Source organism: Meriones unguiculatus, chromosome 9 (genome assembly GCF_030254825.1).
Source record: "Meriones unguiculatus strain TT.TT164.6M chromosome 9, Bangor_MerUng_6.1, whole genome shotgun sequence".
Taxonomy (NCBI): domain Eukaryota; kingdom Metazoa; phylum Chordata; class Mammalia; order Rodentia; family Muridae; genus Meriones; species Meriones unguiculatus.
The window spans coordinates 98,221,802-98,235,124 of NC_083357.1; the positions used below are offsets into that span (position 1 = coordinate 98,221,802).

At 40.8% G+C, this 13,323-nt stretch overlaps 1 protein-coding gene across 9 annotated transcripts in view; it reads left to right on the forward strand.

The window, feature by feature from the left end:
- The window catches only part of Lmo7 (LIM domain 7), a 206,472-nt gene that overhangs the window by 78,887 nt on the left and 114,262 nt on the right, over nt 1–13,323 (forward strand). For 8 of the 9 annotated variants that reach the window (XM_060391542.1, XM_060391543.1, XM_060391541.1 and 5 more), the window contains one exon: nt 421–490. In XM_060391542.1, coding sequence (XP_060247525.1) covers nt 421–490 — 70 coding nt within the window. Of the gene's footprint in view, nt 1–420; nt 491–10,070; nt 10,119–13,323 lie in introns of those variants that run through there. The other variant, XM_060391545.1, reaches the window with a different exon arrangement.

The following is a 13,323-nucleotide window of genomic DNA, read 5'->3' on the forward strand; positions in this document are numbered from 1 at the left end:
GACCCAGATGAGAAAACAAAACAAAACAAAAAATCCCATTGAGAATCATTAATATGGAAAAATATTCTTAGGGCCAAGCGAAGGGAAATGTGGTGAGTATTTTACTGTGTGTTGAAATGGAACGAAATTGTGTCTTTCTTTAACACGTGTGAAATTACTTTTAAAGACACGAGCTTTGGATTTAGGGGTGTAATTCAGGGAGGACCCTTCTACTCTTTTGTGCAGAGAAGTTCTTTGTTTTGTGTGTAAATTTTTTATTTATTTATTTTTTTGGTTAGTATTTTGATAGTCCTCTGGCTCAGAACAACACATTTGGGACCAGAACTATGCTACTCAGAATTTTTGAGGCTATTTCAAAGAGCACTAAAATCATATTGACATTTGTGTAATTGCATGTGTTGTTTGTTTATTTACTTTCAGTTTGATTAATAAGCTCAAACCTGGCATCATTAAGAAGATCAATAGACTGTCAACACCAATAGCAGGGTTGGTAAGTAACAAATTGCCTTCAAAACTAGTTTTCTTTTTCATTTGATTTTTAATCAACAAGTAACAATTGTACATATTTTTTGGTGCAATGTTATGTCCCTCTGGTATTGTTATACAGTACAATGTGCTATATATCTCAAAACACCTGTGAGAGAGGGCTTTGAATGTTCTCACTGTAAAACTTTATTTCTGTCTTTGAAATATAAGAAAGTGGGCATAGTAGGCTTTCTCATTTACAATTACTGCTGCTCTTTTTTTTTTTTTAAGTGACAGCCTTCTAAGTGCCTTCCAACACTTCCTTTTTGTCCAGAAGCCTTTGTTTTAACTTGTTTGATTTTGTTTTGATTTTGATGCTTCGGAGTCTTGGTATCCCTTTTCGGGCCTTCTTTCTTCCACAAGCTGCAGGCGAGTTGCTTCCGTTCTTTCTGCAGCTCTGCCCCGCATGCACTGCTTTCCGTGGACTGCAGCAGCTCCCCCACAGCTAGCAGGCATTCCCTGGTTGCTGTGGTCCTGCCGCTTCACGCTCAGGTACTGTGCTCGCTCAGCACGGCGCTCATAAGTGTATCTACAGAATAATCTAATAATCATAAGTGTATCTACAGAAGGCTAGCGCTCTTCTGGGGTGTCATGTTTCTTACTGATGGGCTGTCCTATTGATGTCTGCCTTCTTCTGTGTCTGGTCACATTGTGTAAATAAGCACTGGTGATTCTCAGGTGCCTCCTTTTTTTTTATTACTACTACTATTATTTTTTATGGTGCTAGAAATAGAACCAAGGGCCTTAAGCTTTCTAGGCAAGCACTTTGACACTAAGCTACAGTCACAGCCCTCCTATCTTTAAATTGAAGATTTATTTTATTTTAGTTTTATTTTTAAGTATTAAATACTAGCCAGGCCTTTAATCCCAGCACCCGGGAAGCAGAGGCAGGTGGATCTCTGTGAGTTTGAGGCCAGTCTGGTCTACAGAGTGAGTTCCACAGAGAAACTCTGTCTCGATGTCCTCCCTCCCTGCCATAGCCAAAAAAAAAAAAAAAAAAAAAAAAAAGAAAAGAAAAGAAATACGATACACCTTCATGATGTGGCTATTTACGTGTTTAAGATAATGTGGAAATCAATGATAGCAGGAATCAATAACTTCAGAAAAATTTATAATTAAATAAAATTGATGAAGAAGCTTCCAGAAGATTTAATACTGGAGGGATGGATGGAGGGTCCAGCAGTTAAAGGCACAGGGTTCCTTAGGGTTAAAGGTCTTCGGTTCAGTTCTCAGTGCCCCATATCCGGTGGTTCACAATCACCTGCAGCTCCAGCTCCAAGGGATGTGACCCTCAACTGGACGCAAAGTACACTTGTACTCACGTGCACGCCTCACCATATCATTAACCTAAAAGTCACAAAAACAAGCCTTAAAAAAAATCTATACTGGTGACAGAAGTCAGTTAGAAACATCTGAGAAAGCACTGCATAATTAATAATTGGGATGTAGAACCCAACTACTTTTCTCTGGGTTATTCAATGCTCTTACAAAAGTCTGTTTAGAAGACTTCTTTTGTGGCTGTTTATAAATTTACAGCCGTGGCTAATGGCCGGGGTACTAACAAACAGCCGTGCCACAGCTGCTGTGTTGGTAGGAGGCACCAAAAGTTCATTAAAAACCTTGACAAGGCTAAGTTTGTCCGGGTATTTGTTATTGGAAAATATCTGTCTGGGAGAGAAGGAATGAAGGGTTGAGGTTTCTTTGAAATTTAGAATGCATATGAAGTTCTCAGGAGGGCTGGTTCCAGTACTGACTCCTTCCTTCTAATCAAGCTGCCTCTCTTCTAGACCGGTTATGAATAGGTAGCTGACCTGTAATTTGTACTGCTCTTAAATTTGGGTAGGTAAAAATTCTCTCTCTTTCTCTCTCTCTCTCACACACACACAATGGTATATATAATTATGTATTATATATGATTTCATATTCTTCTATTATTCAAAGAATAACATTAAAGGAATGTGTCCCTGGTCATTCCAGGAAGAAACATTCAGTTTAGTAAAATAAGCTTTATATGAAAATGACTTATTAAACAACTTCTGTAAAAATAAATGTTTGAATTATATTGAGTTACACTATCTTTTCCAGTGGCCTGAGTTATTCTTAGATAGTTTAAATTTTTTTTTTTTGATCTTGAACTTTCATTTCTTGGATCAATTACCCGCATTTTAAATGAAATTAGCCTTTGATCTTAAACCCACCCTGAGAATCTGGAATGCTTGAATTGTGCTGTTTGTTGCTTTTGGCTACTGTTGGGTTTATTCAATTTTATGACTGTATGATTAGATGCAAGCACAAATGCATTTTATTTTTAAGCCCCCAACCCTTTCCAAGTATTTCTATTTCAAGCATCAGAAATTCCCTCCAGTTCAGATTTTATCTTTAGAAGCTAAAATGAAATGCATTTCCGGTATATTAAATAGAATGATTTTCTAAGCACAATGCAGCAGAAGCATTTTCATTGGGGTATGGGAACAAGAGTGACTTCAGCAGCAGAGTGGGCTAAGCCTGATCCATTTGAAGTGAGCATCATGCCTCATCCGACTGCTGAATCTGGTCACAGTGGCAATAACAAAAATGTGTGAGTTGGAGCCCTAGCATCCACCTGGAAAGGCATTGGCATGAGGAGTTAAAGGGATAACCAAGAATCTGATAAGCAAATCTTCAATGCATGTGTGTTCTTGGCCTGTTGGGTTGAGGTTCTTTCTAGCATGGAGTGCTGTAAGGGAGGACAAAAGGAGTATGGGTTCTGACCTCAGTGTCAGGGAGAACCATACACATCAGTTAGCCAGTGGGCCAGAAGGTACCACAAAGCGAATGTGCTACAGAGTGCTACATTAGATTGATATCCCAACAGAGTGACCTGGGCCTTTGAAGACTGAGAGTCCTCAACGAGTAGGGGGAAGGCTGGGTTTTTGATATTTGTATAAGAATACTTAATAGTCTAGATCGGACTTTCCACAGTATTGACATTTATGTTCATAGCACCCAACACAGTGGCTGATGCATACAGGCGATATAAGACTTTGTTAAACAAGCAATGAACCAGCTGGGCGGTGGTGGTGCACGTCTTTAGTCCTTGGTGGAATAGGCCTATAGGTTGAAGGGGCATTCCTCTTTTCCTGACAATATATGAAAGTTCTAAGCCCCAATACCTCCGAATGTATCTTTAGTTATATGATTTTTTACAGATGTGATTGGTTCAGATGAGATTATCGTTGGGTAGACTGGATTCCTAATCTGAGTAGTGTCCCTACAAAATGATGACTGAGAGAAGATATACATAGAGGTAGAATACCATGTGAAGATGATTGTGGAGTAGTTGAAATCCGAAGACCACCAAAGATTGCTAATGAACTTGCAAAATCTTGCAGGAGTCTAGGACGATTTCTATAGACTACACAGAAAGCATGGCTTTACTAACACACTGATCTTGGACTCCTGCCCCAGAACTGTGAGACAATAAATAAATAAATGTCTACTGGGTTGAGCTACGAGGTATTTGAATTTTGTTGTGGTAGCCCTAGGAAAGTCATACACATACATGAATGTTTTTAGTTAACAATCACTTCTTAACATCACCATACTTTGAAATAAATATGGTTTATAGAAGGAATAAAGAGGCCCTTTTTATTATCCTCCTAATTTCCCTCAGTGAGCCACCTCATGTGCATTGTGCAAAGACTGATTTGATACAGTCCAAAGATTTTGCCTGTCTTGTGTGTGTATGTGTGAGAGAGAGACAGACAGACAGATACACATTAACACAGAGACAGAAAGAGACAGAGAGAGACACAGACACACATACAGACAGAGGGACAGAGGCAGACAGACACACAAAAAGGTTCCCATCATGTGTCTTCCTCTGTAGCTCTTCACCCAGATTTCACCAGCTTTCCGCACAATGCCTTTCTGAGTAGTGAAGCCTAGAGATGTTTTCAAGCCAAGTCAGGTGAAGGTAGTTTATTTTGAAGGCATGTCAGATGCCTCTTGTGGTGAGTCAGTGTTCAACCACAAACATGCCACCTCAGCATGCTTCACCCCTGTGCCATTCCCAACAGGAATCTTCCTTTGACATCTATTATCTAGGGTTCAGAATCTAGAGGATTCTGAATGGACCAGGCCTCTGGCCCACTTCTGGCTATCAGCAAGCCCGAGAATGAGCTCTGTGGAGAAGGTAGCTGTTTGGGTAAATGGGCTTGCCCAGGAGCATTGGCTTCTTTTGGCTCCTTCACAGAGATCTGTAGGTTGAGGTGGGTTTGGGGAAGGGTGCTTGTGTGGGCACAGATGCACCAAATGTCAAATACTGAAAGGACTTCTGTGTGAAAATGTGAACTGGACAGTTACAGTGTCCTTTTTCCATGACTCCTTCCTAAATCTTTTTAGCTATACTTTTTTAGTTCATGGGAGCTATGTATTACATGTATTTAATTTTTAAACCCCAAACAATGTATTTTTCCCTTGAGGATGGGCCTGGGAGAAAATCCTGTAGTATGTTCTGAGGTATGAAGAATGTCCAGAGAGATTTCTATTACATGACTTTCTTGAACCACTCGAGAGGGTCAGAGAATATGTCCTCTTCTTTGTTCTAGTGATAAGGCTTGTCTCACTTGACTAAGTTTTAAATAGTTTTTTTTTACTTTAATTAATTTGTGTGTGTGTGTGTGTGTGTGTGTGTGTGTGTGTGTGTTAGGTATGTGCATTCCATGATTTGAATGTGGACTTCAAAGGGCAACTGTGTTAGTTGCTCCTTTCCTACTATGTATGTCTCTGGGATCGAACTCAGGTCACCAGGCTTGAGGGAAAATGCCATTACCTACCAAGTCATCTCAGTGGCCCTGAGCTGATCGTCTTATTTCATAAACAAGTGCATTCTTCCTGTTTCTTCTGTGCTTTCAATTCATCACAAAACTGAGTTAAAAAAAAAAAGAGAAAAAAGAAACCAACTAACAATCTAACCCGGGAATTTATATCTTCCAAAGAATTCTGTGCTGCTTAGTGTGGGTGTGTCCACTATACTGAAACTCAAAACTAACAATGTGGGGAAAAAAAAAATGTCCACCAACAAAGTCAACCCCCAAGGAACAGGCATGATATTCTGCTGGTGAAAAGAGCTGTTGAAGCAGAATAATGCTTACCACGGGATACGTTACTCTTCATGAAACAAGATATGTGTAGAAACAGCAAGAAAGTTATTAACCCTAGAACCTTCAGCCATCTTGGACACCTGACATAGTACTTGTATATAAATCAAGTTGTAAGTAAATCAGAGCTCCTCACCCTCAGCACCACTGACATAAAAGGGCATTTAAGTCTTTATTTAGAGGTCTGCCCTGGGCATGGTAGATTCTTTAGTGGCCTCCAAGGAGACTCAGGAGAGGACAAAAGCACACCCCTTTTCTATCATTTTTGGTCCCTAAACATGTCTTCTGCCATTGCCTCTGACCCGTGTGGGATAGGACCATCCCTGATTGAGAGCTACTTAGCTGAAGAAGCAAGGCAGTAGGCTCCAGGCCTTTCTACAAGGATCATTTAGCAGGCTGCCTGTAGACTTCATCTCCTCACATTTTCCATTTCAGTTGTGATTTCCCTTTGAAAAGCAGTGGTGTTTCAGAAAATGTGGTTGGACACATTGCTTGAATATCAGTGGCCTCCAGAGAAAAATTCTTGGTGTGTCCAGATATGTATGAAAATAGGGGCTGAATTGAACATGTCTGATGGAAAGAATTACTTTTGTCCTCTTGTCTGGCATGGGTTACATACCTATAATCCCAGCACTCAGGAAGTTGAGGCAGGAGGATCATGAGTTCAGCCAGGGCCTGCTCAGGTTCCATAGTGAGTTTGAGGCCAGCCTCAGCTATCTAGCTAAATAGTGTCTCAGGAAAAAAAAAAAAAAAAAGTTAACTCTTAGGGATAGAATGTGCAAGGTGGAGCATAAAAGCTGAGAAGGCAGATAGGAGGAAATGGGAAAACATCCCAGTCAGCTCACTCTATTGGATATGTGCATCTCTCTTGCCTCTGTGTTGGCTGCTCCAGGAAGGAAGCAGGCCTGGGTCCTGACTGCTGTCTTCCAGGTGGGTTGGTATGTGCTTGTGTGACCCTGTCCACTCTTTAACCTTCACTCTCCTGGGCATCATCACAGGATGATGTGACTGACGGGAGTCCTGTTCTGCCTCTACTTGTTCCTCCCCGGGAGCTGTGGAAACTTGACCTGGAGGTGCCGTCAAGGTGACATAGCTGCCTTTCTTTTGTTATGTGTGGACTGACCCTATGTGAAAAAAAAATGCCCAAACCCCACCTCTTTTTAATTTTTTCCTTTCAGAGAAGAGTGAAAATTTGTAGGCAATGGTGCATTTGTTGTATTACCACAAGTAAATGTCCAGAGAGAATATTCTTTTTTTTAAAAATGATTTATTTATTTATTATGTATATAGGGTTCTGCCTGCATTTTATGCCTGCATGCAAGATCTAATTATGGATGGTTATAAGCCACCATCTGGTTGCTGGGAATTGAACTCAGGACCTCTGGAAGAACAGCCAGTGTTCTTAACCTCTGAACCATCCCTTCAGCCCTGGAGAGAATATTCTTTAGGGATAAAAGCACTCAATTTTGTTTCTTCATTTTTTCTCTTCTAGAATGGGACAATTCAAGAAGTATAGATACAGCCAGATACCTGTGGTGCATGCTTGTAATCCCAGAACTCTGGGAGGAAGAGGCAGGTGGATTTCTGTGAGTTAGAAGCCAGCCTGGTCTGTAAATTTAGTCCAGGATAGCCAAGGCTACACAGAGAAACCCTGTCTTGAAAACACCAAAAAAAAAAAAAAGGGGGGGGGGGCGAGACCTGGAGAGATGGCTCAGTGGTTAAGAGCACTAGTTGCTCTTCCAGAGGATCTGGGTTCAATTCCCAGCACCCACATGGCAGCTCACAACTGTCTGTAACTGTAGCTCTAAGAAATCACACCCTCACACTTATGTACATAAAATTAAATACATTAAGAAAAGAAGTGTAGATATAAGGAGCCAAAGAAAACCAATGCCCCTGACCATGGCCCACATATCCAGACAACTGTCTCTTAAGGAACTTGTTCCCTGGCTCACCACTGATATATGTGGGTCTCAGAGGCGTTACCTCCTTGTTATAATGAACACATGCATTGATGGACATCATATTTGGGTGTTTAGAATAGAAAACATTGGAAGTGGAGGTGGAGCAATGTTTCCCTAGCATATCTAAGGCCCTCCCTGGGTTTCTTTCATTCCTCAGCAAACCCAACAAACAGTCAAACAAACAAAACCAGTCAATCAGAATGCTGAAAACAAGTTGGAGCCTTAGGAACCTCTGTAGTAAGAAAAAAAAGCTATGCAGGTTAGAGGGCGCTGTCCTTGCTTTGGGCTTTATTTATTTGTCTATTATTTATCTATCTTTATTTTCTGATTTCGTAGATGAGTCTGAGGAGTTCGCAGTACTGCCTCAGATCCTCCGGAAAGGCTTGCACCTGATGAATTCTCTTTGACTCGGGCATCTTTGACTGTTTGCTTTCTTCAGTCAGTCAGACTAGCTGATTCTGAGAGTTGTGCTCCTCATCTTGGGAGGGATGGAAAGCATCTGTTATAAGCTAGGGAAGGTGTGAAGGGGGAGAAAGGAAGCTCCACACATGATGAGCTGTCTACTCATGCTCAACTCTCCTTTCATTGTCAAAGTTTTTATTTCACCATGTTTGATAATCAATGAAAGTTCTATGCTTCCATGAGTTTTCATGCTTTTTAAGTTTTATTTTTCTCAAATTACCACCTAAGATTGATTTTATATCTCTACCCTCTCATACCTCAATGTCCCTTTGAGTTAAAAGATGAATCTATTTCTACGCCCGTATCCATATGTAGACAATGAATATTAGACGGTATTAATAAGCTTGATTTAAATAGTCAAATCTGCTTCATCATCATCATCATCATCATCATCAATTGTTATTTTATGTCTTTTCAAGACAGAATTTATCTGAGTAACCCTGGCTATCCTGGAACTTGCTCTGTAGATCAGGCTGGCCTTGAACTCAGAGATCCACTGGCCTCTGCTGGGATCAAAGGTGTGAGCAATCTCCCTCTCCCCCCGACAAATAGCACTGTCATTAAACTACACAGAAGCAATGTTCCTAAGGGACCACATATCGAACTTTACAGGTTGTGTCACTTTGACTCAAATGCTGAAATGGTTCTACTGTCAGTCTCATTCAAAAAAGATACTTATTTTCTTTTGAGATACTGTCATCATGTAGCTGAGGCTGGTCTCAAATGCCCAATCATCTGGCCTTAGTCTCTCACATACTGAGATTTATTGTTTCTTCATAAACCAAGCACCACTAACAGAAGCCCTGAGTGCTATATCTTCTAAGGAATAAACTATGTAACTATTATCCTATGGCTTATTTATAAAAGAAATTACAATGTAAAAGCTAACCAACTGCTGAAAGTAAAATCACATTATAAATAAAACAATGGTTCCATGGTTTTGTGTTAACTTACATGATTTATCTTGGTGTTGTAGGTGAAATAGTCCCAGGGTTATTTAGATCTGTTGATTAGGCACTAGCAATCTTGTTGGTAAGGAAGGTGAGCTACAAATGCCAGAGTGCTCAAGCACTTGTATAGAAGCTGCATGAGAAGCCAGTGGTGGGTGAACCCTTGACAAAGCACTGTCAGGAGACTTCAAGGCTTCTCATTCCCTTACTGCTTCCCTCTTCCTTTCATTAAAAAAAAAAAAAAAAAAAAAAAAAGAAAAAAAAAGTCATCGAGGCTGGGAAGTTAAAACTTATCAACCTTGAGCTGTTTGGTTTTTATGTGTGCTGTGTGTGTGTGTGTGTGTGTGTGCGCACATGCTGGAGCACATGTGTAGAGGTCAAAAGGCAACTGTGGAGCTTGGTTGTGTCCTTCCACCTTCCTGTGGGCTGTGGGCATTGGGCCCAGCATGCCAGGCTTGCAAGGCCAGCACCTTCGCACTCTGACTGGTCCCTGGCTTGCTCCTGATCCCCAGTGATGATGCGGTGTAGCAAAGCAGGAAACTCCTGTTTTATTTCTAGCCATGATCTCTTACTCACTGTGCTGGCACAGGCACAGGAGCACTTCCCTCGAGTTCCCAAACCTGCTTGTTTTCAAGTCTGAGATCAACATTTATATGCCAGGTTTCTGCCTTGGGGGCAGCTTCTTTTTTCTTTTATAATATTAATGAATTAGACTTGCTAAAGCAACACTCTTAACTTGTTCAGTTAAAAAAATAATTAATCCAAGAAATGATTCAGTATTTGAGTAGAATTATCTCAGGGTTTCATTCAAATAAACTCGGAACAGCTCCTTTTAAGGTAATTTTTTGTTATGTAGAAATTGCCAATTGGGGAGCAAATGAGGTTGATAAGAAACAGAATGGAAGGTTTGAAGCTGGTGTGAGGCACTGGTCCCTTGATAAGTCTCAGGAAGGCACTCCCTTCCTGGAAACATTTATTGAATGCCTACCATGAGGTCAGACCACTTTCTCACACTTGGAACCAGGCTACAGAGAAGGCAGAGAACGCTCCTCTCCCGGGATCTGACATTCAGTGAGGTGAGAGCACACTGAGATCCTGTACATGAATAATGTTTTGATAGGTGCCAGTTACTCCAGTGGAGAAAATAGAAAGCTGCCTTAGTTGCCAGCAGTCATATGGGGACAGTGATGCAGGTGCATAGCGATCCTGAAGAGGGGCCTGAAGGAAGTGGCTGTGAGTCCAGGAGGGATCTTTGGAAGTTGGGAGCCAGAGGGAGTTTTCCAGACCTAAGGAAGAGAGGAGGGGTTTATAATGGACTGTAGGTGAAGAGAGGTAGGTAAGCCAGACTGCAGGAAGCCTAGTTGGCTTTGGCATTCGAAGCATAGTTAGGAGTCTTAGGGGATATTCTGAGAGCAGTGTAATTTGTTGTTCTCAGGTTAGTGGTCCCTGTGGTTGCGGGTGCCCATTATCTGTGAGTATACATAAGAAGCAGTGTAGGGTGTGTTTTAAATGGGTGGATTTTACGGGTGTGTTACATCTGAATAAAGCCGCTAACACATAGTACTGTTGCTGCAAGAAACCAGAAAGCGGGAAAGCCAGTTGAACATTTCAGCAACGGCGATGGTTCATTTTCTATATCAGCTTGACTGCGATGTGGGATGCCCAGGTATTTGGTCAATCGTGATTCAAGGCATTGCTTCTGAGTGTGTGTTTCGATGACATTAACATGGATCAGTAGATTAAGGAAAGCAGGGAGCGGGGAGCCTCGTCAATCAGTTGAAGGCTTCCCTCTAGAAGGCTGGCCTCCCTACTAAGAGGGAGTTCTAATGCCATATATTTTTATTACTATATTTATTTATTATTGTGTGCGTGTGTGTGGTATACACACCAAAGCATGTTTGTGAAGGCCAGTCAGGAGACGGTTCTTTTCTTCCAGGTGGGATCTGGGGATTGCTCTCAGGTTTTCAGGGCTGGCAGCAAGCACCTTTACTGGCTGAACCATTTGGCTGGCCCAAGAAGTCCCTTTCTACATCCACCCTGTTAAGTCTCTTTCTCTGGAGAGTCTGGCTGTGACATTTGTGAATATTTTATGTATTTATATCACCAATCTTTCTATTTGGTTCATCTGCTTTAATTTAATTCTGCATGCTCTTAGGGCCTTGGAATAGTTGAAATGGATGCAAACAGGCTCCACGTTTGTGTCTATAAATGAGTCTTAAATAACTGGTAAGGTGCTGGGAAAGAAGTCAGAATATTTGACTTTTTGGGAACTTTAATAACTTTACTTTAAAGCTGCATACTTGCCCTGTTTATATTTTAAAAACAAAGATGAGATGAAAACACAGGAAACAATTTAATTTACAGTATGTCAGAACCCTAAGTTGCAGCAAGTGTGCTAGACACCAGGGTCTGGAATTAATGGTCTTGGCTTGGGCTGGCAAGGTGGTTCAGTGGGTAAAGAAACTGCTACCACACCTGATGACCTGAGTTCTACCCTGGGGCCCACATGGTGGAAATTCATTCTCTTCATTCACATACTGTGGTATACATGCACATATGTACATGCGTGTGGTTGTGCATGCACATATATGCACAAATGCGCACAAAATAAATAAATAGATGGATAGATAGATAAATAGAAAGACAGTTTAAATAAATCCAGTTTAAAAAAAGGTTTTATCTGGATTGTCCTAATTGCTTACCGTGCCTATGAGGAAATTATACTAACTTCCAGCTTCTTGACATTTTTATACCCTGGAGTTTTTATACTTTTTTACAGTCTTTGATTTTTCTCTTTCTTCCTCCTGAACAAATAGTGTAGAACTAGCTTGCTACAGAAGCTTTACAGGAGGAAAGGGTTTGCTTTACACATCCGTATTGTTGCTCATCATCAAAGGAAGTCAGGAGAGGAACTCAGACAGGTCAGGAACCTGGAGGTAGGAGCTGAGGCCATGGAGGGGTCTGTTCATTGGCTCTCTTGCCGCATTGTTTACTCAACCTACTTTCTTATAGATCACAGGACCATTGGCCATGGGATGGATCCACCCACAATGGGTTGGGCTTTCCCTCAGCAATCACTAAGAAAATGCCCTGCAGGTTTGCCAACAGCCTAATCTAATGGGGACATCCTGTCAGATGACTATAGCTTGGGTCAAGCTGACATAAAACTAGACAGCACATGCAAGCCCACAACCATCATGAAGCCTGAAGATGTAGCCAGAGGTCCATTATGAATTTCTGTGTGAGCTCTAGCTGACTGACTTACTTCCTCCCTCTGTTTCTCCTTTCTTTATCCTGTTATACTGTTGTTTTGTGTAATGATGTGTCTTTCCCTGATTTCCTGATTTGCACTGGGTTTCAGCAACCTCATTTTCTATAGACAGGACATCTCTATATAGACAGATAAGTGGATGCGATGGTATTTTGGATACCTTGAAGCTCTAGATTCTATCTAGCATTAAGAGTTGGAAGTGAAAAGCACAAAGATATATGATGAAGTTTATTCCTGTTTTCTATGATTGGAGACTCTACCTATTAAAAGTCAACTATTTGCGTGAAAAGTTAAGTTACAGTGTGCTTTGTCAGTGATGGTTTCCATGCTGTTGCCATGTCAATTACTATGAACTTTAATTTTCATCAGTATTTGGAAGAAAATGTTTTACATTTGGCTGAATCATGATAATTCATTTTGTTCACTTAAGTACAGCTTAATTACAAATTAATAAAGACTTACAAAAATGATGTAGATGGGCCCAGCTCCAAAAGGACATTTATCAGGAATAGATGCTAACTATATTTTAGTTGGAAAAAGGTCATGGGAACCCAGAATGACTTTGTATGGTCTATGAGCTTAATTTATATTTTTAAGCCTTTATCTATGACATTGTCAGATTTATAGTTTAGATTTTCCTATATCCAGCTTTTGTTCTAAATTTAACCAGCTGCATTTTACATAGCTTCCTGTGAAATGTGAATGAGGGACAGGAAATGTGAATGAGGGACACCTGGGTATTGCTAGCACATATAATGCCAATTGCCTGTATAATTTCAATGCCAACAGAAGAAAACACTAAGCCTGTACCAGGTGAGGTTCGGTGACCTCTTTCCACGGAGTGCCCACTTATCATATGCCAGAGACGCTTCCCATTATATAATCACCTTATAACCTCTCTCTTGAAGCTCTCACTAATAGCGCTCCATTCTTCTTTTATGAGGTAAGAATTATTAATGAGTCGTTGGCAATAATTTGGCACCTTGTCTTCCAGCTTTGAGTTAGAGGCT